The 26,990-nt window shown below is 36.1% G+C and overlaps 2 protein-coding genes and 1 long non-coding RNA gene across 3 annotated transcripts; 1 reads left to right on the forward strand and 2 right to left on the reverse strand.

The window, feature by feature from the left end:
- Positions 1–1,267: 1,267 nt before the first annotated feature.
- Positions 1,268–5,318, reverse strand: LOC115716619 (autophagy-related protein 3). The gene is given in 12 exon segments (XM_030645454.2): positions 1,268–1,713; positions 1,795–1,907; positions 2,296–2,423; positions 2,562–2,627; positions 3,178–3,229; positions 3,469–3,554; positions 3,718–3,726; positions 3,728–3,801; positions 3,804–3,884; positions 3,959–4,075; positions 4,264–4,334; positions 4,934–5,318. Coding segments are annotated over 11 exon segments (942 nt in total). The 5' UTR covers positions 5,095–5,318; the 3' UTR covers positions 1,268–1,713; positions 1,795–1,810.
- A 4,104-nt stretch (positions 5,319–9,422) lies between these two features.
- Positions 9,423–16,073, reverse strand: LOC133038246 (uncharacterized). Its single transcript, XM_061116336.1, has 4 exons — positions 15,926–16,073; positions 10,683–11,591; positions 9,850–10,592; positions 9,423–9,617 (listed from the first exon to the last, which is right to left on the reverse strand). The coding sequence occupies exons 1-4, from the start codon at positions 16,071–16,073 to the stop codon at positions 9,423–9,425; spliced, it is 1,995 nt and encodes a 664-aa protein (XP_060972319.1).
- Positions 16,074–16,442: 369 nt separating this feature from the next.
- Positions 16,443–17,075, forward strand: LOC115716921 (uncharacterized). Its single transcript, XR_004011631.2, has 4 exons — positions 16,443–16,541; positions 16,627–16,685; positions 16,778–16,883; positions 17,017–17,075. It is a non-coding gene; the product is annotated as an uncharacterized LOC115716921 (long non-coding RNA).
- The last annotated feature ends 9,915 nt before the right edge of the window (positions 17,076–26,990 follow it).

Consider the following 26,990-nt stretch of genomic DNA (forward strand, 5'->3'; position numbering starts at 1 on the left):
TCGATTTCTTCTTTGGAGGAGGTCATGCTTACGTTTAGAGGCAATGGAGGAGCAAAATCGTAGAGTCATCCTCCCGTTAACAACGAGTGTCGTTTACCATTGTTCTATTAGCTGAAAGATTTCAATCCCATTTGTAAAGCCTTTTCTTGTGAACGGACAAGGAGTTGATGAAGAACGAGTTACAACTATATTTATATATGGATTAAGAGAAAAATAAAAAGGATAGAAAACGGTTATGCGATTCGAATTAATGGGAGTTGAAAGAAAATTTGAAGAACAAAAAGAAGAGGAAAAATGGAGTTGGGATCATGGAGAAGAAAAAGTTCGGCCTATGATAGGTTGATATTTTTTAAAAAAAAAAGAAAAAAAAAACTAAAAAGAAATAAAAAATAAAAGAGGAAAAAGTTTTTAAGAGAAAAAGAGAAGAAACATGATGGATGATTGATATGATAGAGGTCAATAGTCAAGTACGTGACGTGTAGTGATGCGTGTACGAAATGTGTGTGTAAGTGGTAAAACTTGTAAATAAAATAAAGTTGAAGAGTAAGAAATGTAAAGCTTAACACGTGTGGTAGTATTTTAGTAATAAAATATGTATTTTGTATTTTTAGTGTAAAAATTTCAAATAATAATCACTTTTTAAAACATATTATTAATTAATAATAAAAGAATAAACTAATGAATTTTCTCTAATGTCCTTAAAATGTTAAAAAATATTTAAAATTCGAGATGAAATCTAAAATTAAGATATAGATTTGAAAAATACAATAGTGACGACTGCAAGTAAACTACGGTAATAACAAGGAATGCAAAACCGTGATTAGACAATAGGTGAAATACGATAATGAACGAATAAGCGCCTGAAATAATAAATAAGACAACAAATGAAATACAATAATAACAATAGTTTTGAATAATCAGTAGAGTACGAAAAATAATACACATTATGAGAAACACCATAATTTTTTTCTATACCATCTTATTTATTTATTTTTATAAAAATAATTTCTTTTAACAAAACAATTTAAAATACTACATATAATAAATTTTAAGTTTCTTAATATAATAATTCTAAATAATAATTAAAAAATTGTACATTTAGTTTTCAGTAAATTATTTAAAATAATATAAAATAAGATAATATATTTATAATTTTACTATATAGAATTATATTTTTAAGTAACTATTTATTATAATATTAAAAAAATAAATTAACCGCTATAACTATATTAACTAGTTTCATATATATAGAAATAAAATATAGATATGAACGCAATGGCCAAAGTCACTAAATAGCACTACATCAACAAGGTCGCACTGGCCAAAATAGCTAAATAACACGACTAGTCATGTTCCAAATAACTTAGAAGAGTATTAGATCCAAGTAATATTTTTGGCGAAAGTTAACGACTAGTAATATGTACCCTTTACTTAAAACAGCTAAACAAATAATAGCTAATGATAATTGACAAGGCAGATCAGATTATTCTAAAACCTATTACATGAAAATTGAGCTTTGACATGTTTGACAGATCTACAAATAATATTATCCACGCACTAATTTATAGCATGGGGTAGAAGTGATTATACCCCGTTTCCATCAGTTGACGGGGAGTACCATGTACACTTTTGGAGCAGGACAAGTGAAAATATGCACAGTTTGTATGTACTTGGGTTTGGCTTCGGCAAAGCATCAGACCACAAATTGAGTCCCTTTCAGAAGCAAAGGACAAAATCAGAGATAATCACTTCAATTATGCCAATAACATTAAGCAAACATAGATCCCGTCTTACTCGAAATTTCTTTGGCTCAGTTGCTGGAGCTGCCAAGATCAAAGTCCATGGTGTAGTCATACTCAATAGTTGGAATCACAGATGCAACAAATTTCAAGAATAAGAAAAGGTACCTATCACCAATAGAAAATAATAATTGTTAGTTTTCAAAATTTTACGGTTGAATAATAATGTGAACTGAAATTATTCTACCACATGTAATTATATACAAATGCATAAACTACAATCAATTTGTCAATTCTAGTCTTAATATATCTAGTTTCCCACCACAAGGTGTGGACATGCAGAATTTTTACTTTTCAGTTATTTTAGTTACTTTGTTATAAGACGTTCATCATTCAATGAGAAAAAAGCTAGTCTGCAATAATGAATTTCATTAACATGTGATCAAAATCAATCTAACAAGGTATATCACTCAACTCTAACAAATTTGATGTCTGTACAAGTTTATTTATTATTATTTTGTTAAAAGTTGAACAGATGTATTAAGGGAAAAATTACTTGTCAACTTCAGGTTCAACACCACGTGACATGAGCACATCAATGATTTTTTTCATCACTGCTCCATGTCGACAAGGATGAACAGAGGCATGCTTCCCAGGCAAATGAGGATGGTCCTCAATGGTGACCTGCATTTGTTATGAATGACCATTAATACAATCAAAGGCATAAGTTAAATCCATTTTCTTTATAGCTCCACAAAACAGCGCACTCCCCAGAGGAAGTTCAAGTAAAATGTTAAATGTAAGCTCATGTAGAGCACTCACAGTTTTATGGGCATGATCTTGACTGACATCTTCAAGTACAAGCTCTGGTTGTAAAAGCATCCTTGACTAAGAGAGCAAGGGATGGGCATGATCAGTTGCACAAGCATTTTCATTGAGAAATAATAAAAAAATTAGGACATTCATAGGCCAAAATAACATCAAGTTATTGGCTCATAATGTAAACTAACCAAGCATAACGGACATGAAAGATTCATAGAAACAGAAAGAGATTTGGAATTTCTAAACTTTATTTATTTGTTTCTTAAGTTTTGGTCCTAGCAATTCGATAGGGAGTCCTCCTAGCGGCCCCAAGGATTTTGAGCTTGTGGGGATTAGAACCTTGGAACAAATGCACTACTAGCACTTTCCAACACTTCTCCTTACCACTAAACCACCCCTTGGAGTTGAAAGCTGTAAATTTTATTGACTACATCTCACAAGTTAAGATCTAGTCTGACAAGCAATGAAAGCAATAAGAATCTAATCTGACAAGCAATGACAGCAATAAGAATCTAGTCGGACAAGCAATGACAGTAATAAAATCTATAACGTAGTAACGAAAAAACATGTGATATACTTTTTGCAAATTACAACTGAAGACAAGTACAAAACAAACCTCATCATAACCAGTAAGCCACACTCGAGGAGTTTGATAATATTTATCATACCTACACAGATGAAACAGAACCCAAGAAGATATTAGTGCTAATTTTCTATACTACAATTCCTAACCTTCAAAAATAAGATACTATTTCTAGTACTCCCTAACAAAATGCAACTACAAGATAGTAAAGACAAAACTATTACATCAACATTTGACTGTCTTCAGATAGTATAGGCTTCTAACAAGATAAGAAACTGACTCCTTGATAAAAAAAATTAACAATAATAATAAAGACATTCTCACGTGATGCTGACATCATAGGTTCGGGTGCGTAAAATATTATCGTCATCAGGTTCATGAGCAACAAGATATGTAGGCTGCAAGGTTGCCTGTAAATAAATAAAATGAATTATATTAAAGTGTAACAACAAATGCAGTAATTTAGCTCAATCGATAAAAACTAAAATGTACAAAGCAGACATTATATTCATACATATGGGCCACATGAAAGCATAGTGTATACGTACTGAAAAAAAGAAATTAGACACTTACAGGATCACTTTTCAATAACGTTATCATGATCTTCATAATCAGCCATGTCAGGAATATCTTCATCGTCATCCCCGCCAAAATACAGGGAGTCAACTTTACAGCTTTGTTCTTGCTGATCTCTAAATTTTCCATGGAGGGCAAGTTTTCATCCTCCTCACTTTTACCCTCTAAAAAGTATGAGACAGTATGAGTAAACATCTATTATTAAACGAGAAATTAATATTTTTTTACTATAACCTACCCTTTGGCTTCCCATGGGTTGCCAACCAGCCATCATTATCTTCATCATCAAGAAGTACTTCCCCTCCTGCAGCTTCATACTCTTCTTCAACAGATGCTGCTCTTCGCAAACAAGGGACTGAGCAAGAGATGAAAAACCATTCAGTAGCGTTTACTTGGTTTCAAGAGAAACCAGGATTAGATTGTACACAGTGCAATAATCATTATAAATAAATGAAAGTGTGATTTTCTTTCTACAATTTGTTAAACTAGAGTAAGCCTACGTAATATTAATATTCTATCATAATATTGATTATGCAACCATACCATTTCTAGTTATAAGGTATTGCTTTTCAGTTGGTAAATATGGCTTCCTCTTGCTTGGCTCACCCGATTCCCTAACAAGATGAAAACCCATGAAGAAGATAAGATCATAGTGCCTTAAACCCACTTGAAACCAAAGATGAATAATAACCTAAACAAGCAAATAAATTTCAAAGACCCTTCAGTAGCAAATGAAAGTGTAACAAACTATGTCTACTATTTTCGTTGGATGTATACGGTAAAAAATATAAGGACTAGATGGTCGCAGGTGCTTCTAGCAAATACCAATAGCTCTGGAAAATATTTCCAGGCTTGCGGAAGCTATTAGAGCAACGATACAAAACTAATGGAATTAATCAGAAACGGAACATTCTAAAATTACATTTTTGAGAGAGAAAAAAGACCTAATTTAACAGTAAACATCATATTTAAATTGAACACCTTTAGTAACACCCCAATGATGTAACCCACAATAGACCAAGCTTTACAAGTTTATAATCGAGCTTTCAAAGTCAACCCCAAAATAAATTCGAATGCCCTAAATGAGGCTTAAAATTTAATCTAAAAACAAACGGTTGTAAATAAGGCTTAATTGGATCATCCTTAACCCTAAATAGTAACACGAGATGCAACAAAATTTACGAATGGGGAAACTTGGAGAAGAAACAATTACCATGACCAGGTAGGACATTTGGAAACAAGGTTATCACCGGCAGTGATAAACTCACTGACACTGAGAACACCCTTCTCTTTGAAAGCGGAGACTGTTCGAGGGCCTGTGATTCTCTCCACGGTTCCTTTGAAGGCTTCGTGGAGCTTCTGCGACAGAACCATCTCTTTCTCTCCGAATGAAAATATTAATGTTTGGAACTTAGGTTTGAAACCCTAGAATCCTGAAACGATGGAGAACGATCGATGAAAGAGAAACCCTAAACAATAGACAATCGAAAGAGAAAGGGATCTTCGGGCGATATATGAGTTTTGGAGCAGGCAGAGGAAGAGGAGAGAGATCATATTCTAACGACAACTAATTCATCAGTCGTTTTACTTTGCCTTTGCCTTCTATACCAAATATAACATAATATCTATAAGTTTGACTATAGCAATACGTGCGAGGCGTATATTAAATTTTATGCTAGGTTTTTTTTATGTTATTTGAAAGTGAGATTATTATTGAATACTGAATGCAATATATTAGTGTTTAAGAAAGCTTAATGATTTAAATATGTTCTTAAGTTAATCCAAAAATAAACTAAAAATTGATTCCAATACTTAAAGAAATATTACTTAAATGGGGGTAAGATAAAAAGAAAATTAAAAATCAATCTCTAAATTGTTGATAATTGAAGATAGCATTAGTCTTAAAATTGTAGATAAGAAAACTAATGATAGTCATTGGTGGATTTCAATCTTCATTTTCTTTGATAGAGACAATAGTGTAATTTTTGTATTTTGCACTTTTCATTCTAGCCGGGTCCGCATATATCTGGATTATCCATTTTTTCTTTGATAAATTGATTATGGTAGTGTCGACAAAGCGGCGGTGTTCCTGCAAACAGTGATGTATTTTCATTTAAGATGATTAGACATGATGTGCATAATTTATTTAATTAAAAAAATCAACTTATGAAAGGCATGTAAAACTATTTAATTTTTTAAAAACTACACCTCTGCAGTATAGTTCATTAGTTGGGCAGCATTACACGAAAATATTTTTTCGACAATATCTGCGAACATGATAGCAGATAGGCTCTTTGTATTGTCATCAAGTTCAATATATCTTATATGATGTAAAATGCATTATAAGATTGTTAGTATATTGTTTTATTTTAACTTAATTTCAATAACATCATATGTTTTTTGTAATATACCGTGGTGTAGGAAATCCTTCTTGACGCATGTTAGCTTGTCACATATGATTTTTTCATCGCGATTGTATAAATCTATTTTTTTATGACATGCGTCACATGACATGTAATAAAAAACTTTATATGAAAAAGTATTTAATAAAGAATAAAATAAATTAGAAAATTGAAAATGTATATGATAATTGATCCTTGAAATCCGGACCATGTGAAAAAAGTTGGGTTTTTTTTTGTTAAAAAAAATTGAAGAGTAAACGAACATTAAAAGAAATATCAAGAGGAAAATATTGTTTTATATGTTACCCAAAGGTCTTTTCTTTAGGGCCAATTGAATGATGAGTTTATTGCGATGAAGGTCATTTTGCTAGTCCAAAATCATAAAGAACAAAAAAGAAAAAAAAAATTAAAGATACCCAAAAACATAATAATAATAATGAAATTGAAATTGAAAAGAAGACAAAAAATTTACGAGAGAAAAAGAGAAGGATAGTTAATACTGTTAAGTGCAAGTGAAATGATAGTTAATACTTGTTTAACGCAATATATTCTTATTATTTTTATCTAAAATATTAATTTAATTGAATTAATTAGTAAAACATTTTAAAATTATTGAATGTTCCAAAGTTCAATCCTACATATTTACATTTTAAATATTACTAAAAAAATAAAAATAAAAATATATGAAAGTTAGAATTAATCCCCTTAAATTCTAAACTTAAAATAACACTTTTTTGCTAATTAAATAACATAATTTTTATTTTTCACCCAAAACTTTATAAACTATCAAATTGTATTCTTTATACTATAATACTCTTCGAAATAGGATTTATCATATTCTATTCATTTACTATTTATCATATTATACATTATATTCTATTTTTAATATAATGTATGAAAAAGAAGAAGGATAGTTAATATTAAGTGCGAGTGAAATGATAGTTAATAAATAAATGTAAAAAATAAAAGATAAAAATATTAATTATTTTTTATCAAAATAAATAAATGAAAAATAAAAATGTGTGTGAGTTACGGTTAGTAGAGTGTGATTAACTCGCTTTATCCATTTATAATAATATTTTTTTTATATACTTATTTAAGTTAATTTTTGCTACTCAGCTAAAGAGCTCAGCTCTGTTGATATTCTAATAAAAAAAAAATAAGTACGGGTTATTGCTTCAAATTAGTTTGAACTTGATAATTCTAATAACTCTGTGTAGACTATGTTTTTGGTGTAGTCCTTATCGTGCTGGCCTGTGGTCACAGGTCGTATTAATACACGCCTTTGTAGACGATGTTTTTGCCCTTGACAATGCCACATATAGCGGCCAGGTGTGAAAAAACGAGGTTGTGGCAAATAAACTCCAACATAATCTAACGTTTGGCCTTTCGATTTGTTTATTGTCATAGCAAAACTTAATCTTATGGGGAATTGTGTTCGTTTAAATGGAAAGCCGCTATTTTCATCCACATTGAGGTAAGAATGGTATTCTTGGTATAAAGACTCTTTTTCCTCTATGGTGTCCTACGGCAATTTCGGCATCATCACATTTGGTTCAAATGCTCGACAAATCAAACGGGTTCCATTGCGAGTCCATCCGAAGGATTAATGTTTCTAAGCAACATTATTGGACAATTCCTCTTTAGTTGCAATTCATGTGGAGGAAGGCCGTTTGGTGTAAGAGTGTTTAAGAAATCTTCCATAGCGGTTGCTCGGTGGTATCTATAGCCTCATCTCGGCTTGTAGTAGTGATGTGCTTCTCCGAGGAAACGTGCAATTAACATCAAATTAATTTCATCGACAAAAGAGTTCTTTGGTGTTAATATAGCTCGATTCATCATGGTAGACACATTTTTACGGGTAGTGATGGATGTTGTGGAAGACATTTTCTATTAGGAGGTTTAAAGATGTGTTGTCGTCGTGATAAGGAATGAACATATTACTTGGGATTTGTAAGGTGTCATTGACGGTGATCGGTGGCATTCCATTGCCGACCGACAATATGTAGTCGAGAGAATATTGGGTCAGTCTTGCTCTCATATTTTCAATTAGGTGGAACTTGGTGAAGGTGGGCCACAAGTATGAGTGAACCAAGCTAGAATTTACCTCCTCCAAAAATAATTACCTTTCCACCAAAAGGTGTGTCAGAATCATTTATGTCTCGTAGCATTTTATCCAATGCTTCTATGTGTTGTTTTCTTGTCATTGGAGCCTCATCCCATATTATTAATTTCGATGCTCGTAGAAGGTTTGCAAGAGAACTTTGTTTGCTAACGGAACATGAGGTTGTTTCGTTGGCATCAAGTGGAAGCTTAAAACGTGAATGTCTTGTACGACCCCACAGGAGAATGGAAGCGGCAACACCGATGAAGCGGTTGCAAGTGCCACAAGGTTTCTCGATCTTCTTGTTGCTAATAGAGCTCTATATAAGAATGTTTTTCCTGTCCCTCATTTGGCCGTCTACGAAGAACGCTTGTGCTTTGTTTGATGAAATATGTTCCATCAACGTATTATACACTTGTCGTTGCTTTCTGCATTTAGGGAGTGGGAAGGCTGTTATATCTTCTTCGGGTATTTCAACTCCCAATTCATCGTTGATTTCTCTAGATTGAAATTCTTCATCGTCATCGAACGAGATGTCCTCGTCGAAAATTTGGTAGGAATTGATGTCTTTTCCCATGGATTCTATTGTAGAAGAGATGGACTTTAGAACTTTATTTCTCATGATAGATAGAGAATCTTCTTCAGATTTCAAATCGGCAGACATTTCTTCCTCGTAACGTTCCCATAGGTCTCTAGGGTTCGTTGGATTGCCATAAACTAATATCGTTGCGAATAGTCGTCTCAGACTCGAAGGCGCTTTGTATAGAGATGCTTCATGTAAACAATCTTCCAAGCAGTTGTCTCTTTGTAACAGCCCAAGCATCGTCGCTGCCTCACGATACGTTGGGGCCAGAACTCCGTTCACTGTCCTTAGATCTTCGAATGACAACGGCCCTCTTACATGGTTCAACAATATGCGTCGATATTATCTCTCACCCTCGAATGGATTCTTTTGTTACAATACGTCCTATGACTGTTTTTTTTTCGAGTAGACCATATCTTGTGTTGTTGGTTCCAAACATAGCTTTCTGGGATTTGTTTGTATAGTAATGCGTTTGCATTTTGATCAGTTCGATTCAATACAAAAAATTCTGTTAGCATTCATTTTTTAAAATGTTCTGAAGTGGCAATGTTCGATAGGTCTTGATACGCTGCGAAAGTTGCTTGGGTGTTGATGCTCGAGGTGCGGATGCAAACTATAAATGCCGACGGGTACATCTCATTAACAATAAACCCATATATTCTCCACATAACTTCGGAGTCTTTGCAATCCATCGGGCCATTTGGAACTGGCGAATTTCATCAACTTCGTCATTTCTTGGTTCAGATACTAAGTTGAAAGCAACACGATCATGACCCTTATAAATGTACTTGTACAGGTACTTGACAGCCTTTATTGTAGAGCAAATTTCAACATTAATGTGACAGTCAAAGGTTGCAAGCAAATACGGGTTGTATGGGACGACCCAACGATTGTCTAAGTGTGTGCCTCTCACGCTTCACGTGCGTTCCATTGTTTCGGCGTCTATATATTGGGAAGCAATCATTTCCAACAGACGTAAAAGGTGCATAATTTTTGGATAATTACTTTTGCAACGTGGAGGATTGCCACTTCATGCAAACATTTGATCGATTCAAATCTCCACATGGTCCATGCATCATGTGTTTCACAACAGCGTTATGCAAGTGCATGTTTGTATTTTTATCAGGAATCTCCGCTGATACTATCTCATCAAAAGATTCGGGTGCATGTAATCTCCAATCGCTTTGTAGGATAATTAAAAAATGGGTGTGTGGTAGGCCCCTTTTTTGGTGCTCAATAACATAGACGTATGCGGCAACCTTGCCGAATATTTCACGTTTAAATAATTTATCTTTTAATTCTTCCAGTTTGGCATGGAATACTCGAGCAACTAAATCGGGTCTATTTTGAGCTTCTTCATGTTGGCTTAGTTCATTGGTAATTTCTTTCCAGTTTGGGTTGCAAGTCATCGTTAAAAAAATGTCCGGTTTTCCACATCGCTGAACCAAAGCCATAGCTTCCATGTATCTCTTTCTCATGTCTCGTGGACCTCCAATAAAAGAAGAGGGCAATATTATCCTTCTGCCAACATTAGAAGCATCTCTTTCTCCAAGCGTTACTGTGTCAACTAAACCTTTATACAACTCGAATAGAATATGTTGTTGCTCATTTCTGTAATAGTCTAATCTTGATGTCTCAATCTTGACATACATATCTACGGCATATTGTTGTAGCAGTCGTCCTGAGAGTAGCAAAATTGATCGTGCATCTTCTCTTATTTGTAATTTGAAGCAATAATATTCGCGACACGAAACTACTGCTTCCTTTTTTTGTCGGTTTGATACTACAGGAGTTGAGTGAGAAGGAAGTGTTACTAAATATGGTGTGCACAGTGAATAAAACATTGATGAGATTTAAAATTTTACAATCTAACCTCGTTCTTCAGCGGCAAGTAATTCTTCTACAGTGGTTGACTGTTGAGGATCTATTGTTGGGCTACGAACATTGGATCTGGTTGTGTGTCCTCCAATTCGTTTTATGTGTTGATGCCAACCACAATCTCCGTGAGGAAATAAAATTGGATATTGTAATGGATCGTAACAGCCGTAGTAATATTGAACTTTATGTTTTCCACCATCATGATTATACACAAAAATGTCACGCCCTCCTTGTTGATACCCTTCATCATCTTCCACCCAAATTGCTGCAACTTGTGAGGATGTAGGAGCATTGAATACACGCTGATCTAGCCCAACATCTTCTCTTACTTGAATTATTTGTGTTTCCAAATCTGGCAAATCTCCAAGTGAACGAAAGAATATAGAATACGGATTGATTCGAAGGATATTCATAAGTTGAGTTGTAACAGATGGATCCAATCTGCATTTTGAATCATTAAGTCGGTGCTCCAATTCATTCTCGGTGTCATAAAAATATAGTTGCAGATTAGAGGGACGTCCATCAGATGGTAGTAAATTATTGATTGTGTGATAGATTTGCCCTTGGCTTCTGAAAGTATATATTCCTTTATTCCTTCGACACATTGATTTGTCGTAAGTAACTCCCATTGATGTAAAAGCAAATTTATTGTTGTAAGTTCGAATGTATGTTCGAAAATGTGTAGATTCTTCGCTACTGGAAGTAAACAATTCATAAAGTTCATTCGGCACATCGTTTGTTGCGAGATAAATTTTTCCATCGGCACAACAAAAGCCTGTTGTTTCATGAATGAAACGCTTCGCTTTGCAATGTTTGCATCGAGGGACGGATGGTAGAGAAAATGCTTCAGATGGCACCTCTTTTAGCAATTGACGAAATCGAGGTGAGGAATGAAGATGTAGACCTTTTTTATTGTAAAATAATAATTAGGTATCAAATTCCAACTCACATAACATATTGATTTTAATTATAAATTTAAAGTGTCCCTTACCGCTACGAGGTATTGTTACTCTTTTATTGTAGATTGATACTGACAAATTCATTTGGGTTCTGATTATATATATTAATATTTATCAAAAACAACATCCAAAATAATCATAGGGAGTTTCATCACGTGAATGAAGTAGCTGAGTTTTGAAAAAAAAAATATGGGACAAATGCAAACCTGATTGAAATTGACATTGCTCGAAGATGATGAATTTACAAATAAATTAGTTTCACAGTCGACATTGGTAGAAACATTATCTCCACAAGAACATTCATCTTCATTTATGGTAGTGTGAGTGGAGTCATTTCGCAGTCTTTTTGTTTGTTGTTGACTTGACGTTGGCGTATTCTCAGCAATATATGTGTGAAGATCAATATGGTAGGATTACTACTTACACTAATGTTATTGATCTTAAATGCTTTTTGTCTAGCGTATCTCTCTCTTTGTTTTTTACATATTGCTTTCTTTTTTTCGATTGGTAAATCTTTATATGGAATTCGCTTTGAAGGTTCTCTGTCACGATCTTGTAAAATTAAATTATAAACATTAATTTCATATGTATTAGTTTCTCTTAAACAAAATACATTTTTAAGTTTTAGGTATTTTGTGTATGACATCTTACCATGTGTCATTATGCTAATGCAGAAAATGTTGTAAGAATCCAATCTACACAAGTAAGAAAAGATGGTGTAATAAAGTAATTGCAGACATTAAATTTAAATAATAATAATTCATAAAATCCATACTTACATGAAACGGTTAGATCAAAAAAGAAAAACTCTATATGATTAAATATAGTATAGAGTTTTATTTTTGACAATATTCATTATTTTTGAATATAATATTTGGACAATATTCATTATTCACAATAAATTGTTACAACTACTTTCTTTTTATATTTTCTTTTAATTTACAATCAATCAATGTTATTACTGTTTTAGAAATTTAATAGAAACAATAGAAACGAAAACGAAATATGAGAGATGCATGATGAAGATATATTCTTCTTAAAAGAAACAAATGAAGAAGCGATGAATATTAACATTAAAATTTCATATTTATCTTTATTCAAAAAAAAAATAAAAAAATGATATTAAAGTGATGAATATTAACATTACTTGGGAGAATAAGCAGAGAGAAAAATCTGGAGAAGAAAAGAAGCGGTGTAACGGCCAACAAAAAAATTAGAGGGTATATGATTCTGTTATATATATTGGAATGAAAAAAGACAGAGAAGAGATGAAATATAAATAGGTTTTGGGTTGATGACATATATTATTATTCTCATCTAGCTATGATATAAATAATAATAGGAAAAGGAATACATAGATATTTAATTTTTAAATTCTTTATGGCGAACTAAATAATAAATAAAAAAAAGATAAAAAATAAAACAAAAGCTAAATAACAAAAAAAAAAATAAATAAAAAAAAAAGATAAAAACAGCTACAAAAAAATTTATCGTTTGATTGATTCTAACTAACCCTTTTTTTCCCCTTCTTTGCTGCACGAGTGATTAGAATATTACTAAACCTAATAATTATTTACAAAATTAATACGAAAAGGTAAAGGCAATCTGTCAATCAAGGTTGGCCTAATGCAATGAATTTACTCTCTGATAAGTTCTGTTGAATTCTTTTAAATTCTACTCTACTTTGCACGAATCCAATTTTACAGCTATGGAAAGTACGGGTGGCCTAGGAGAGCAAGGGTTATATTAGTAGAATTGGGTAAAGTAGAAAATGCTTGGATGGGAGTGGAGCAGATCAAGACATGGAAGCGTCTTGACGATGACAATTTCAGCAAGATAGATGAGCAAATTCTGTGGAGTAGCGATCATGGTCGAGATTAATTCGATTGGGAAACAGGAAAACTCGAAGAAAACCATGCCAGTATGCTGTACATACTTCCAATGCAGTTTTTTTTTTATTTACACATCAACTTATAAATCCTGCTTGATATGATGATCATACAAAAGAAAAACAAAGCAGAAACCTTATTATTGTTCAATTAAATCAAATTCAACTTCAATCTTTACACAAAGTGCTTCAGCAAAATTAAATCAATCAACTCAACTAAAACATTAATTTAACAAATTTCGAAGTATAAAAAACCAAATCAATCTTGATTTCTTCTCACGAAGGCTTCGAATCCGTTTTGTAAAGCTTGTTATAATCCTCAAGTTCATCGTAATAAATATCCCATATGCATCGAACGCAGCCGCTTCCGCAACAATCCCCAGGCAACGGTTTTTTCGGCGGAGGAGGCTGTTGGGTTTTATGCCCTAAATAAAACTCATTACAATCTGATTAGTTATCAATTTAGAAGTGAAGTATGATTACATGTATGTTACATGTTTATGGTTTAATACATATACTTGATATATGCACAAAATCAGTTAAATCCAGAACATATAGTTATTCACAATTACAGTATCGTCAATACAGTGGAATGTGATTGTGATTATATGATTCAAAAGATTTGGTCCCTGTTCATCAGTGTTTTGAATTTACACTGATGTGATAATCAGCGATGAAGTATACTTACACTTGGAGTAAGTGTTATGTTCTTTCCAGAACATTGGCAAAGTATACTGGTTTCGAATGCATGGAGTATGCATTGGACTGGACCGATATTGAACTTGGTTAAAGATATTGTAAACTTACCGTTGTATCTTTCCAAGTCAATGTCAGAAGTTGATCTTAGATTAAGAGAATCTAAATCCTGATATGCTTAGGCTCAATCTCAGGAGTGCTATTCTTGTTCTTTGATTTATTAGTTAAAGCCTACCTTTGAGTCAGGATAATACATATATTTTGGGAATATGATAGCATAACTGAATGGGAGTGCTAAACATAAATATAGAAATCTATAGCTTCTACTGGTGTATAGAAGTAAAGTGATGATTCCTTTTGAGCTTAGTTAAATAGAAGTAAATGGATGAGCTCTTGTTTCAGTGACTATATATTAGATCACTAAAACATCATTTACAGGTAACTAAGTGTTCAAATGGGCAAAATACATTGAGGGGTGTAAACGGTAAATTAGTCTCGTCTCGATGTAAATCATCTATATAGAGGATCTCTAAATCACATTAAGATTATAACAATGGTTAAATGAGATAGCATATTGATATCGTGAAACATATGATATGCTCTATATAAGTCTGAGAGTGCAATTCCAAGTTCTAAGAGTGGATTCAACGAGGAATTAATAAGTTAGGGATTTACTTGGTAAATCGGTTCAACTTATTGGAAGCTCAGAATATAGATCCATGGTCCCCATTCTAGTTGAGACTATACTGTTTGTAAGACTCTATAATTGATTTATGATTAATCAATTATAATTCTAAAAGTTAGACTATGTCTAATTTGTGAATTCTCACAGTTTAGGGATGAAATTGTAAATAAAAGGGTTTCTAGGTTTAATTATTAATTATGAGACTTTCCATGTCTAAATTAATAATTATTCTAAATGGCAATATTATTTAATAATCTATTTTAGTAATTAAATAATTAGTTTTGGCATTTAAATGATTAGAATTGGAAAAATGGCATTTTTGGAGAAATAGAAATAAAATTGAGGAAATATTTGCAAAATCCATGTGAGGCCCATACACACCATGGCTGGCCACATGATTGCATGTTTCCCAATTATTATTTTCAATTTAATTTGCCATATAATTGCTAATCAAAGCCTAGCCTAAATAGGAAAGTGGTGAATCACACTAAATAAGGCAGTTATTCAATTACACAGTAAAAGAGGAAACTGTTTATTTGGAAAGTTGTGCTCTTCCCTTTTCCTATTTATAGCCACCCCTCTCTACTCTTCTTGTGCATGAGAAAGCTTTGCTTTGCATTGTGTGTCACACGAAATCAAGAGAGAAAACAAGAGAGAAATTTCGAAATTCCTAGTGAGAGAGAAGTGCCCACACACATCACTCAGTACCTCATTATAGTTTGGAAGACTGTGAAGGATCACATCCAACTGAAGAACTTTCGGGCTCAGATCTTGATTATACTCTGCTACAGACAGGAATCAAGGGTTAGAGATCTGAGTGGAAGGAGACATTAATTCCGCTGCAATCACTGTAAGTTATTCTTAACTTTTATGTGTTTAGTTCATCGTTTTAGAAGTTCAATATTAGGTTGTTAAATCAACATACTTGTGAGTAGATCTAAGATCCTGGATAAATATAATTTCATCGTAATAAATATCCCATATGCATCGAACGCAGCCGCTTCCGCAACAATCCCCAGGCAACGGTTTTTCCGGCGGAGGAGGCGACGGAGGTTTTTCCGATCCAGTAGCGGGAGGTTCGCCACCATCTTTACTGGCGACGACTGGGGGCTTTGATTGGAGCTGTTTGGCGGCCTTTTTGAGCGAATCGTCCGCCATGGATTCCTTCTGGGTGGAAATCGTAAGAAATCAGGTTTGGTGAGATTGCGTCAAAGAGACGATGGTTTTGTAAGTAGATCCGCCAACAACTCCCAATCTCATGGCCGAGCCCGTTTGGTGGTTTTCTGACTAAAATAAAATTTGTTGGTGATCCTTTTAATTAAAAACAAATACAAAAATTGGTATTTTCCAAATATAAGTGTAATTTAACAAACAAAAAAAAAATAGAAATCAAACACAAAGAAAGTGAATTGGAAAGCAGAACTTCAATGTAGTAAAGATCAAGGAAATAAGCAGTTCAAATGACTCTTAACATTATGACTCTTAACATTAAACTGCCTCTGATTAGCTAATTCCTGTGATATTAAGATGGTGTTATTTAATGTGGCCTTCTTTGGAACTGGAAATTTCGCGAGTATTGCAAGCTTTGAGATTTCATCTGTTTATCGATTCATTACCATCTTCAATGTAAGTGAAGGTTAAAATTTCCCACTTTTTAATTGTATTGTTTGCGAGATATTTTTGAGATTAAATTATATTCCTTGAATTGCAGCCATTCTTGATGGCAGCCTTGCTTATCTTCAAGTTATTCATCCCATTCATGCTCGTCATGTAAGTAAAGGTTCCAACTTTTATGATGGCAGATTTCTCAACCATATCAAAATATTGACTTTTTTCTTAACTCGTCGTCGATAAAAATGCAGATGTGTATTCAGTGCGATAACAAAGATTAACAAACTTCCACGTTCGGGTTGTTATTTCCTTGTCATATTAGTCTCGGATGTGATGACTTTACACTTCTTCTTCCTGGTACTTTGATCAATTCTTTCTTCCTTTACTTGTTGACTTTATTACTTTAAGCAAGATTGAAAACCGACAAGAATATGTTTTGGCATAGTAATCATTACCAACATTCTTTTTTGTTTTGGTTAATCAATTTCAGGTTCGAAATACAGGAAGTTGGATGGAAATTGGTAACAGTATTAGCCATTTTGGAATAATACTGTATTTTTGTGTTAGAATATTTAATTGAGGGCAGAGGTTGATTCAATTGTTTTAGGATATTTAATTGAGGTGATTGTTAATATCAGTTCAAATTCAAATATTTAATTTAGGATATTTATTATTATTTTATTATAGATTAATAATATTTTATTATTTTATTAAATAAAAATTAAAAGTCACCCATAAAATTCTCAAAAACCAAGAATTTCAGTTATATAGGTATACTTTATATAGAATAGACATTAAAAATAAAATGATTTATTATTAAAAATAAAATGGTTTATCAAAAATTTATGGGTCACTTTTTATTTATATATAATAAAATAAAAATAAAATAAATTCCATTAAATCCAAAAAAAAAAAAAAAAGAAACATCATTAAATAAAAACAAAAAATGACTCAACATCAAATCTTGAATTACACCGCATGTAAATTACTCAACATCAAATCTTCAATTACACGATACATGTAATTACTCAGACATCACATCTTTCAATTATAAAAAAAAATGACTTTTTAGGAGGGAAAATATGGTTGTCTAATAGAGCTAAAACAATATGCAATAATCTTATAATCAATATATGAATAATAATTTAAATTAATCTTATAATCTTAACTTTTTAATTCAATTAATAATTATTTGTCACGTAATTATTAAGTCTTTTCCTTTTAATTTTCTTTTTGTTGATGATGCTAATTTATTCATATTTTGATTTCTACGATTTTTGTGTTCAGACCATTAAGGTAGTGTTCTATTAGGGGATCTAACGAGTTTCGCCCCTTCGCTAATGGTCTCTAAGAGTTCAAATTCCAGTATTGTATAAATCTTCAATTTATTCTATTTCTTATATTAACTGAAATTTTGCTACTTTTTTTTTTAATTTACAACTTTATTGTTTATATCTTATTAGGGACATTCATGGAAATTAGGGTTTCTTTGAAATATACAATTTATGAGCATTCCTTTTTGATCATAGTGTGTTTTCCATGGCTGAAAACCTCAATAATCTCTATCATTTGATATCAAATAAAATAAAATTATCATGATGTATACATTATGGTTATTTAATGAGTAATTAGTGTGTTTAAATTGTCAAGCTTTAGAATTGTTTATAATTGAATTGTTTCTTTGTCAAAAGTAATATTAAGTATATTTATATGTTTATAGGTTTATTTATTTTCTCTTAGATCAATCATGCTCATATAGCAAAAAAATCATACACATATAGACATGTTATTTTCATTTTGTAATTTAGATCTTCTTAGTCATTATTTAGTTCACTTAAACCTTTTTCAATTATAGTAACTGAAGTTTTGTTTCTTTTAGGTAATCCATTACAAAGATCTGTATTACATGTATTATTTATTTTTGACTATGAGGAGGTGGATTTCTTTATTGGGAAACATATAGCGTGATAAATTATTGTTCATATATTGAATAATTATTTTTGATTAATGGGATTCATATATATAATTGTGTATATTGAATTCTTTATTCAAATAATTATTTTTGATTTTTACGTGATTATTTATTGTTCATATATCTAGAACCCTATTTGATTAAAGTTAAGATTATAAGATTAATTAATTTGTGTTTTCTTCCTATACACATAATAATAATCTCCCCTAATAACTAATAATATTTTTTCTTTAATTTTTAATTGTATAACTTTCAAATAACATAGAAAAAAATTAGCATAAAATTTAGTATACGTTCCTCGCACGTAGCTTTTTGCTAGTATATATATACACTAGTAAATGATACCGGGCGAAGGTTTTTGTAACATATTTGAGAAAGCTTGTTTTGTGTTTTTAAAATTATAAAACAAAAGTGGTTACAGAACACACTTTTGTTTTCTGTTTTTAAAATTTAGAAACAAAAAGAGTTATAGAACACATTTTTGTTTTTTAAAAACAAAATTTTAAAAATAAAAAATCTACTTTCATTTTTCTGGTTTTAAAATTTAGAAACAAAAGTAGTTATAGAACACATTTTTATTTTTTAAAAACAAAATTTTAAAAATAAAAAATCTACTTTCATTTTTCTGTTTTTAAAATTAGAAAACAAAAGTGTTATCAAACGCCACCTATAAGTTTCGTTTGGTAACACCTTTGTTTTCTAAATTTTTAATCACAAAATGAAAGTAAAATTTTTGTTTTAAAAAATTTATTTTTGAAAAATAAAAATGCGTTCTGTAATTACTTTTGTTTTTTAATTTTAAAAGCGAGAATACAAAAATGTATTCTCTAAAGTTTATTTTTATTTTTTTATTTTTTATTTATTTAAGTCGGGTCTAAGTCTGAGGTGGAATTCGGGTTCGGGTCAGAGGTCGGGTTCAGCACCAAGGCCGTGGGGGGATTTGGGTTCGGGTCTGGTCGGAGTCCAAAATATTAATTAAGAAAAAAAACTGTTTAAAAAAATTATTGAATGTAACTTTTTTCTGTTTTTAAAATTGTGATTTTCAATTAAAAAATTAAAAAGTGAAAATAGTTTTATAGAACATGTTTTTGAAAAATATTTTCACTTTTTCAATTTTAAAAATAGAAAAGTGATTAAAAAAGTGTTACCAAACGTCATCATAATTTTTAAGATTTTTCTCAATCTCTCATTACTATTATTTAAAGTGATTACTCTATTAAGCCACTAAGGTTAGCTTAGTAGTGGAGGAGGGATGGAAAAAGGGAGAGATCATGCGTTCAAACTCATGACCTTTCAAGCTACAAACTATATTAATTGATTATAAAAATATCATTATGCTACACTAAAAAAAAAGTGATTACTCTGTTTAAATTTATAGTTTTGATGTAATTTAAATTATTATATAAAAAAAAAAGTCACGTCTCTAAATTATTCTCAATTTTAAATATTCTAATAAATTATTCTTTGTGATTTTTTTAGTTGTTTATAATATTAATTAAGAAGTAATTAGAATTTATTTATTCTCTCTTTTAATTACTGTTGCCCCTGATTTTGCCCAATATACGTGGACCAACCAAACAAGGACACGTAGGTCAAGCAATGTACAATCCAAAAACATTTGCTAAGTCTTTATGCCGTAAGGTGGCTTCCAGGACGTAGCTCCCGGAGAAGGCATATGGAACCCCATATGCTCCCGGAAGCTCGAAGTAACGTTAAGGCATCTCCGCGAAGTGTCAGGTTTCTCCTGAGCAATCAAGTCGCATTTAATGCCGCATGGGAGGAAGCGTGTTGGGACTGCTACGCGCAATAAAGTCTGACGACACAACGTCCAACCAACAGCTACAAAGTCATGATCATTTAAGTCTAGCGACGACTACACTGTGAAGAGTCACATCAGTCAAAAGACAATAAGGACATTCCACATAAAAGCCCTACAACACCTAGGGATTTGACCATGCATTACTCGTGGTATATTCATTGGGAATGCCCAACTTTATGGATACTTACAGATACATTTGTAAGGATAATTCTGGGGATCACCCCACCAAAAACACTATAAATACCCCCTCAAAGCTCATTAAATGGGATCGAGAATCTTGGGCTGCATAAGAGCAAGTAGAGTAAATACTCACCAAGAACATTCTCTGTATTTATAAGAGTGAAACACTCACCAAATACATTCTCTGTATTAAATACATCCATAAATAACAAAGACTCGTGGACTAAGGCTCATTAACGCCCCAACCACGTAAAAATCCTTCTCTAATTTTCTTACAGCTCTATAACTTTATAATATTTTATTAGTTGCCGAAAAACTCGGTCAACATTTTGGTGCTTTTATTGAGAGCTGAAGAAAGCTACTGTAAACGAACACTTGACTTCACAAACATGGTGGAGACTAGAAGTACTCGTCAGCCTCACCCACTGGAAGATGCTCAAGACCCAAATGAGGAAGATGTAGCCTCAAGAGCAGCTGAGGGTTCCGAGGAAGAAGAAGGAATTCCAGATGATGACTACGAGGGAAACCTCGATGAGTATGCCTACGACGAAGGTAGTTACTCAGAGTTGGTGCTTCTCAGGCAAAAAGCTATCGATCACGAAGCCGAGATCGAAGCTCAGAAAGCACAAAACCAAAAAATGCAAGAAGTGATGCTGGCCATGCAAAAAGCCATGGAGGCGGCTGGCATTCACGTGCATCCCAAGACAATGACTGCTGGACTTGGCAAGGAACCAGAGACATCCTCGCCTAGTTCTTAACAGCAGAAGTCTAGGGAGCCTAGTCCTATAAGGTACCCTGCTGAAGGGAACCAAACAAAAAACCCTACCTCTACCCCAGGGCGAAAGAAAAAGGTGCAGGATCCGCGAAAGGTCCGCTCAGATTTCCCTAAAGGGAAAGGTCCGCAGAGGGGCAAGCCCCAAAAAGGGAGCTTTGGTCCTCAGGATTGAGAGGACCGAAAAAGCGTTTCCGTACACCAAGAGCCCGGGGGTAGAGGAAGAAGAGGATTGAGATGTCCTCCCGTTGATCTGAGAAATCAAATCAATGGGAACCAAGGTGACCTCCGGGATCACCTTGACCAAAAAAGATACGGACCCGCGGTCTCCACGGGTACGTTAAATGAAGGAATTATGGCGGAACTCGCCATACTTCGAAAAGACATTGCCCGAGTCTCCCGAAGGCAGAAAGGGGACGACTCCGACTCAGACTGCGAGGACCAGGAGCCATGTGCTAAGCACATCTTGGAGGCGGAGCTCCCTAAGAACTTCAAGATGCCCGAAATGGCAGCTTATACCAGGGACTCCGATCCAAGCGACCACTTGTCGCAGTTCAACCGAGTCATGACGGTCATGAGAGTCAGCAATGACGCCAAATGTCTATGCTTCCCACTTACTTTAAGTGGGTCCGCGTAGGAATGGTTCAAGAAGCTGGAACCAGGATCCGTGGGCTGTTGGAACAAGCTACAGACCAATTTCCGGAGACAGTTTGTCGCTGCAAGAAATGTCAACCTGGAGGTCAGTGCCTTGACTAACATCAAGCAACTGCCCACCGAGACCTTGAAAAACTACATAAAGAGGTTCCGAGAGGAAGCCTCGAAAACCAAGAAAGTTGACGACGGACAACAGCTTGCGCTTCTCCAAGCAGGCATCCGTACGGGGACTCCTTTCTGGAATGAACTACAGCAAGAAGGAGCTGCTAGCCTTCAGGACTTCCAGAAGAGAGTCCAAAAATATATCGACCTCGAAGAAGCCCAAATAGTGGCTTATGGAGGATACTATCCCACAGGGATAGCAGGGTACATACCCGGAGTATCGCCCTCGGGTACTGCCCTGACTGCAACTCCACAGACAAGCGGCATACAATTCTCTGCCACCCCCGGATATAGTCAGGGCCAGGCCTTGGCGCCAGCGTCATCCCATTTCGGCAATCCGTCCGGGACGAATGGACAAACTCCTTCGCGCTCCGCTCCGACCGCTAGCCTGGCAGGCCCTTCCCAGGGCTCGAGGGGTAAAAGGTCCTCCAAGGGTAGCACCCGGACGGGGGAGAAGCGCCAGAAAAGGGGGTACACTCCCCAGTACACCCAATACACGGAGCTGTCGGACTCCCAAGAGCGTGTGTACCAAAATACACACTACCGGAGACCACAACCATTGTATAAGGATAGCTCCCGGAGAGATCCGAGTAAAAGATGCGAGTACCACAACGACATTGGTCATAGCACCAATGAGTGCAAGAATCTCAAGGACGAGATTGAAAACCTAATCCGGTTGGGCCACCTCTATGAGTGGATCAAAAATAGGCTGCCTCACCTCAATCCGGGCCAGGCGACAATGGGTGTGCCCCAGGGAACACCGAGGAGTACAGCAAGAGCGTTAGCTCCAGCTGCTCCCGCGGGCGACGCCCAGCACACCCCCGGTCTGCCGCCCAGACCTAACGGGAGGGTAGCCATGATCTCCGGAGTTCCCCATATCGGAGGAACTACTCGCAAGGAGCTGAAACGATACGCAGGAGCCGTGAAACATAATGAGGTTTGGGAGGTTACTCAACTCCCAGCTCAAAGGCCCCGGCTGATGGACCAACACATCACGTTCACGGAAGAAGACGCCAAGACGGTGCGCTTCCCTCATCATGACCCATTGGTCATAGAAACCCCCATCGCTAATAAAGTGGTGGCCAGAGTCTTAATTGACAATGGAAGTTCCGTGAACCTACTCTTCAAGGAGGCCTTCACCGTAATAGGCTTGACGGACCGAGACCTCTCGCCCAGTGGGTCCCAACTCACCGGGCTTAATGGGACGACACTTATCCCAATGGGAAAAGTGAGGCTTCCAGTCACCTTGTGCCCGGACACCCCCAGAGCACATTTAAATACTGCACTTTCGTGGTGGTGGACTGTCCAACTGCTTACAACGCGATCCTCGGCCGACCAGCCTTGGTAGATTTTGGCGCGGTCACATCCATTCGGCACCTGTGCCTAAAGTTCCCTACCCAGGAAGCTGGGATCGGGACGGTGAGAGGAAACCAGGGGGAAGCAAGGCAATGTTACAATGTCGCAACCCACCTGCCGGTATTAATGATCCGGGAATCCATTGAGCCAGAAATGGCTGAAGAAGATGAGTTAGACCCCCGTGTGGGGTCCGAAAGAATTGTGGAACCAATGGAGGATGTCGAGGAATTATCAGTGTGCGACCTCGACTCCACCAAAGTACTCCGGCTGGGAAAAAGCCTAGATCCAGAGGAAAAAGAGAAAATAATAAAAACACTGAAGGGCGCCATCGACATCTTTGCATGGCACCAAGAAGACATGACTGGCATAAGCCCCCATGTCATCACCCACGTACTCAACGTCAATCCGGACATGCCGCCAGTCCAGCAAAAGTGACGCCTGCTCGACTCGGTGAAAGCCAAGGCTCTGGAAAAAGAGGTGGATAAACTTTTGACCAACGGCATGATCCGCGACGTATACTATCCAGAGTGGCTAGCCAATCCGGTCCTGGTACCCAAGCCAAATGGGACTTGGCGAGTTTGTATAGATTTCATTGATCTAAACAAAGCTTGTCCGAAGGACTGCTTCCCGTTCCCGCTGCCCAGGATCGACCAGATGGTAGACGCCACTTCTGGATTCAAACTACTATCCTTCATGGACGCCTATGCTGGGTACAATCAAATAAAGATGCATACGGAAGACCAGGAGTGCACTAGCTTCAGGACCGACAAGGGGGTATACTGTTACCTAGTCATGCCCTTCGGACTGAAAAATGCCGGAGCGACCTACCAGAGAATGGTCAACCAGATGTTCAAAGGCCTCCTGGGACAAAATATGGAGGTTTATGTAGATGACATGCTCGTCAAGTCCAAAGCATGCACTAGCCATGCAGACGACTTAGAGGAATGTTTTGAAGTAGTCCGGAGATACGACATGAAGCTCAACCCAAAGAAATGCACCTTTGGGGTCAAGTCGGGAAAATTCCTAGGCTTCATCGTCAGCCAGAGGGGGATTGAGGCAAACCCGGAAAAAATCCAAGCTCTCCTGAGCATGCCATCCCCCAAAAAGCACAAAGATGTGCAGAGTCTGATCGGAAAGGTGGCTGCCCTAAGCCGCTTCATCTCACGGTCTACAGACAAGTGCATCCCTTTCTTCAACATATTGAAGAAATGCCAAAAGTTCGAGTGGTCAGACGAATGCGAGGAGGCATTCAAAAAGCTAAAAGAACACATGGCCAAGCCTCCTATCCTGTCAAAACCCGTTCTCGGGGAAGACCTATTTTTATATTTGGCTGTCTCCGAGCACGCGGTCAGCGCTGCCCTAGTCCGGGAAGAAGAGAAAACTCAACATCCCGTGTACTACGTCAGTAAGCGCATGATAGGAGCAGAAACGAGATACCCCATCATTGAAAAGTTGGTCTATTGCCTCCTGATAGCCTCGAGGAAACTGAGGCCATACTTCCAAGCACATCCGATCAAGATACTAACCAACCACCCACTCCGGCAAGTCCTCCAAAAACCTGAGGCGTCCGGAAGGCTCCTCAAGTGGGCAATGGAGTTAAGTCAATTTGACTTGCATTACATTCCCCGAATCTCCATAAAAGGCCAAGCCTTGGCGGACTTCATTACTGAATGCAACAAAGCCGAGGCAACCGCGAATATGCCGGTACCGTCGATCCCCACATGGAGAGTATTTGTGGACGGAGCCTCCAATGAAAATGGGTCCGGAGCAGGAGTGGCAATGATATCTCCGACCGGACTGCGACTCCAGGCGGCCCTACGGTTCGACTTCTCAGCTTCAAACAATGAGGCCGAATATGAAGCCCTAATAGCAGGGCTGAGATTGGCAAAAGCCGTAGGAGCCAAAAGAGTGGAAGTCTACAGTGATTCCCAGCTGGTCGTAAACCAGATATCGGGAGAATACCAAACACGCAGCGAGCGAATTGCCGCGTCTGTGACAATAGTCCGGGAGCTGCTCCACGAGTTCACGGACTACAAAATAGAAAGAATCCCCCGGGAAAAGAACGCTCACGCGGACTGTCTGGCTAAGTTAGCTTCAGATAGTGAAATCAAAGAGTTGGGGGTAGTACCAGTGGAACGCTTGGCAGAGCCAAGCATCAAAATAAAAGAGGCCACAATAACGGTTGGGCAAGAACCCAGCTGGATGGTCCCCATCATAAAATACATAACAAAAGGTGAGTTGCCCCAAGAAAGGGCACTGTCTCGGAAGATTCAGTACCAGGCTCATCGTTATGTAATGATGGATCAAATTCTCTACCGAAGAGGACTCAGCATGCCTTATTTAAGGTGTGTATCGGACCCTGAAGCTAGACAAATCATGCTAGAGGTCCACGAAGGGTTCTGTGGAGATCATACGGGAGGACCCAGTCTCTCAAAGAAAATATTGAGACAGGGATACTTCTGGCCAACAATGAAAAAAGATTGTATAGACTACGTCCAAAAGTGTGATTCGTGTCAAAGGTTCGCGAACATACCGAGAGCTCCTCCAAATGAAATCACCCTGATGACTAGTCCCTGGCCCTTCGCGGTATGGGGAATAGATCTTATTGGGTCCGTGCCAACAGGAAAAGGAGGAGTAAAGTATGCAATAGTAGCAGTAGACTACTTCACCAAATGGACGGAGGCTGAGCCCATGAAGACCATAACTGCTAAAAAAGCACTAGACTTTGTTATCAAAAACATTGTGTGTCGATATGGCTTGCCTCAAAAAATAGTCTCTGACAATGGAAAGCAATTCGATTGCGAGGAATTTACTGACTTCTGCAACCAACACGGAGTAGTGAAAAGCTTCTCCGCGGTGGCCAGACCTCAAACAAACGGTCAAGCGGAAGCAGTCAACAAAATCCTAAAGGTCACCCTGAAGAAAAAGCTGTTGGCCTGCAAAAACAACTGGCCTGAAGAGTTTCCAAGAGTGTTATGGGCCTACCGGACGACTCCAGAACCACGACCGCTCACTCGCCTTTTTCAATGGCGTACGGTTGTGAAGCAATGGTCCCGGTAGAAATGTTATTCCCGTCCCACAGGAGAACAACTTACGATCCAGTCATGAATCAGGCTTTGCTTCAAGAAGCCCTGGATCAAGTTGAAGAACTCCGGGACGAGTCTTAAATACGGATGGCGGCTTATCAAAAGAAGGTGACCAAGTATTTTAACTCCAAGGTTAAAAACAGAAAATTCGCTATTGGGGATATGGTCTTAAGAAGAGTCTTCCCAGCCACCCAAGAACCCGGAGTGGGGGTACTTGGGCCAAATTGGGAAGGACCATATGAAATCGAGGACGAAATCGGCTCAGGCACTTACAAGCTAAAAAGGATGGATGGAACCATTGTGCCAAGGGCCTGGAATGCCGATCACCTCAAAAAATATTACCAATAGCCAAAAATGTAACTTAGATTTTGTTTTAAAGAGTTTGTACTTTCTAAATGTATACAGCCTCCGCATGTTAAATAAAACTGAGTGCCTTAAAAACAAAGTTTCTATGCCACTCAGG

This window comes from Cannabis sativa, chromosome 5 (genome assembly GCF_029168945.1).
Source record: "Cannabis sativa cultivar Pink pepper isolate KNU-18-1 chromosome 5, ASM2916894v1, whole genome shotgun sequence".
NCBI classification, from domain to species: domain Eukaryota; kingdom Viridiplantae; phylum Streptophyta; class Magnoliopsida; order Rosales; family Cannabaceae; genus Cannabis; species Cannabis sativa.

Coding starts and splice junctions, on each gene's coding strand:
- LOC133038246 (XM_061116336.1), bottom strand. CDS start 16,073: ATGGCGGACGATTCGCTCAAAAAGGCCGCCAAACAGCTCCAATCAAAG. Junction 11,592..15,925: donor AAAACCGTTGCCTGGGGATT/GTTGCGGAAGCG, acceptor ACAATAAAAAAG/GTCTACATCTTCATTCCTCA. Junction 9,618..9,849: donor GAGATTTGAATCGATCAAAT/GTTTGCATGAAG, acceptor TCTACAATAAAG/GCTGTCAAGTACCTGTACAA.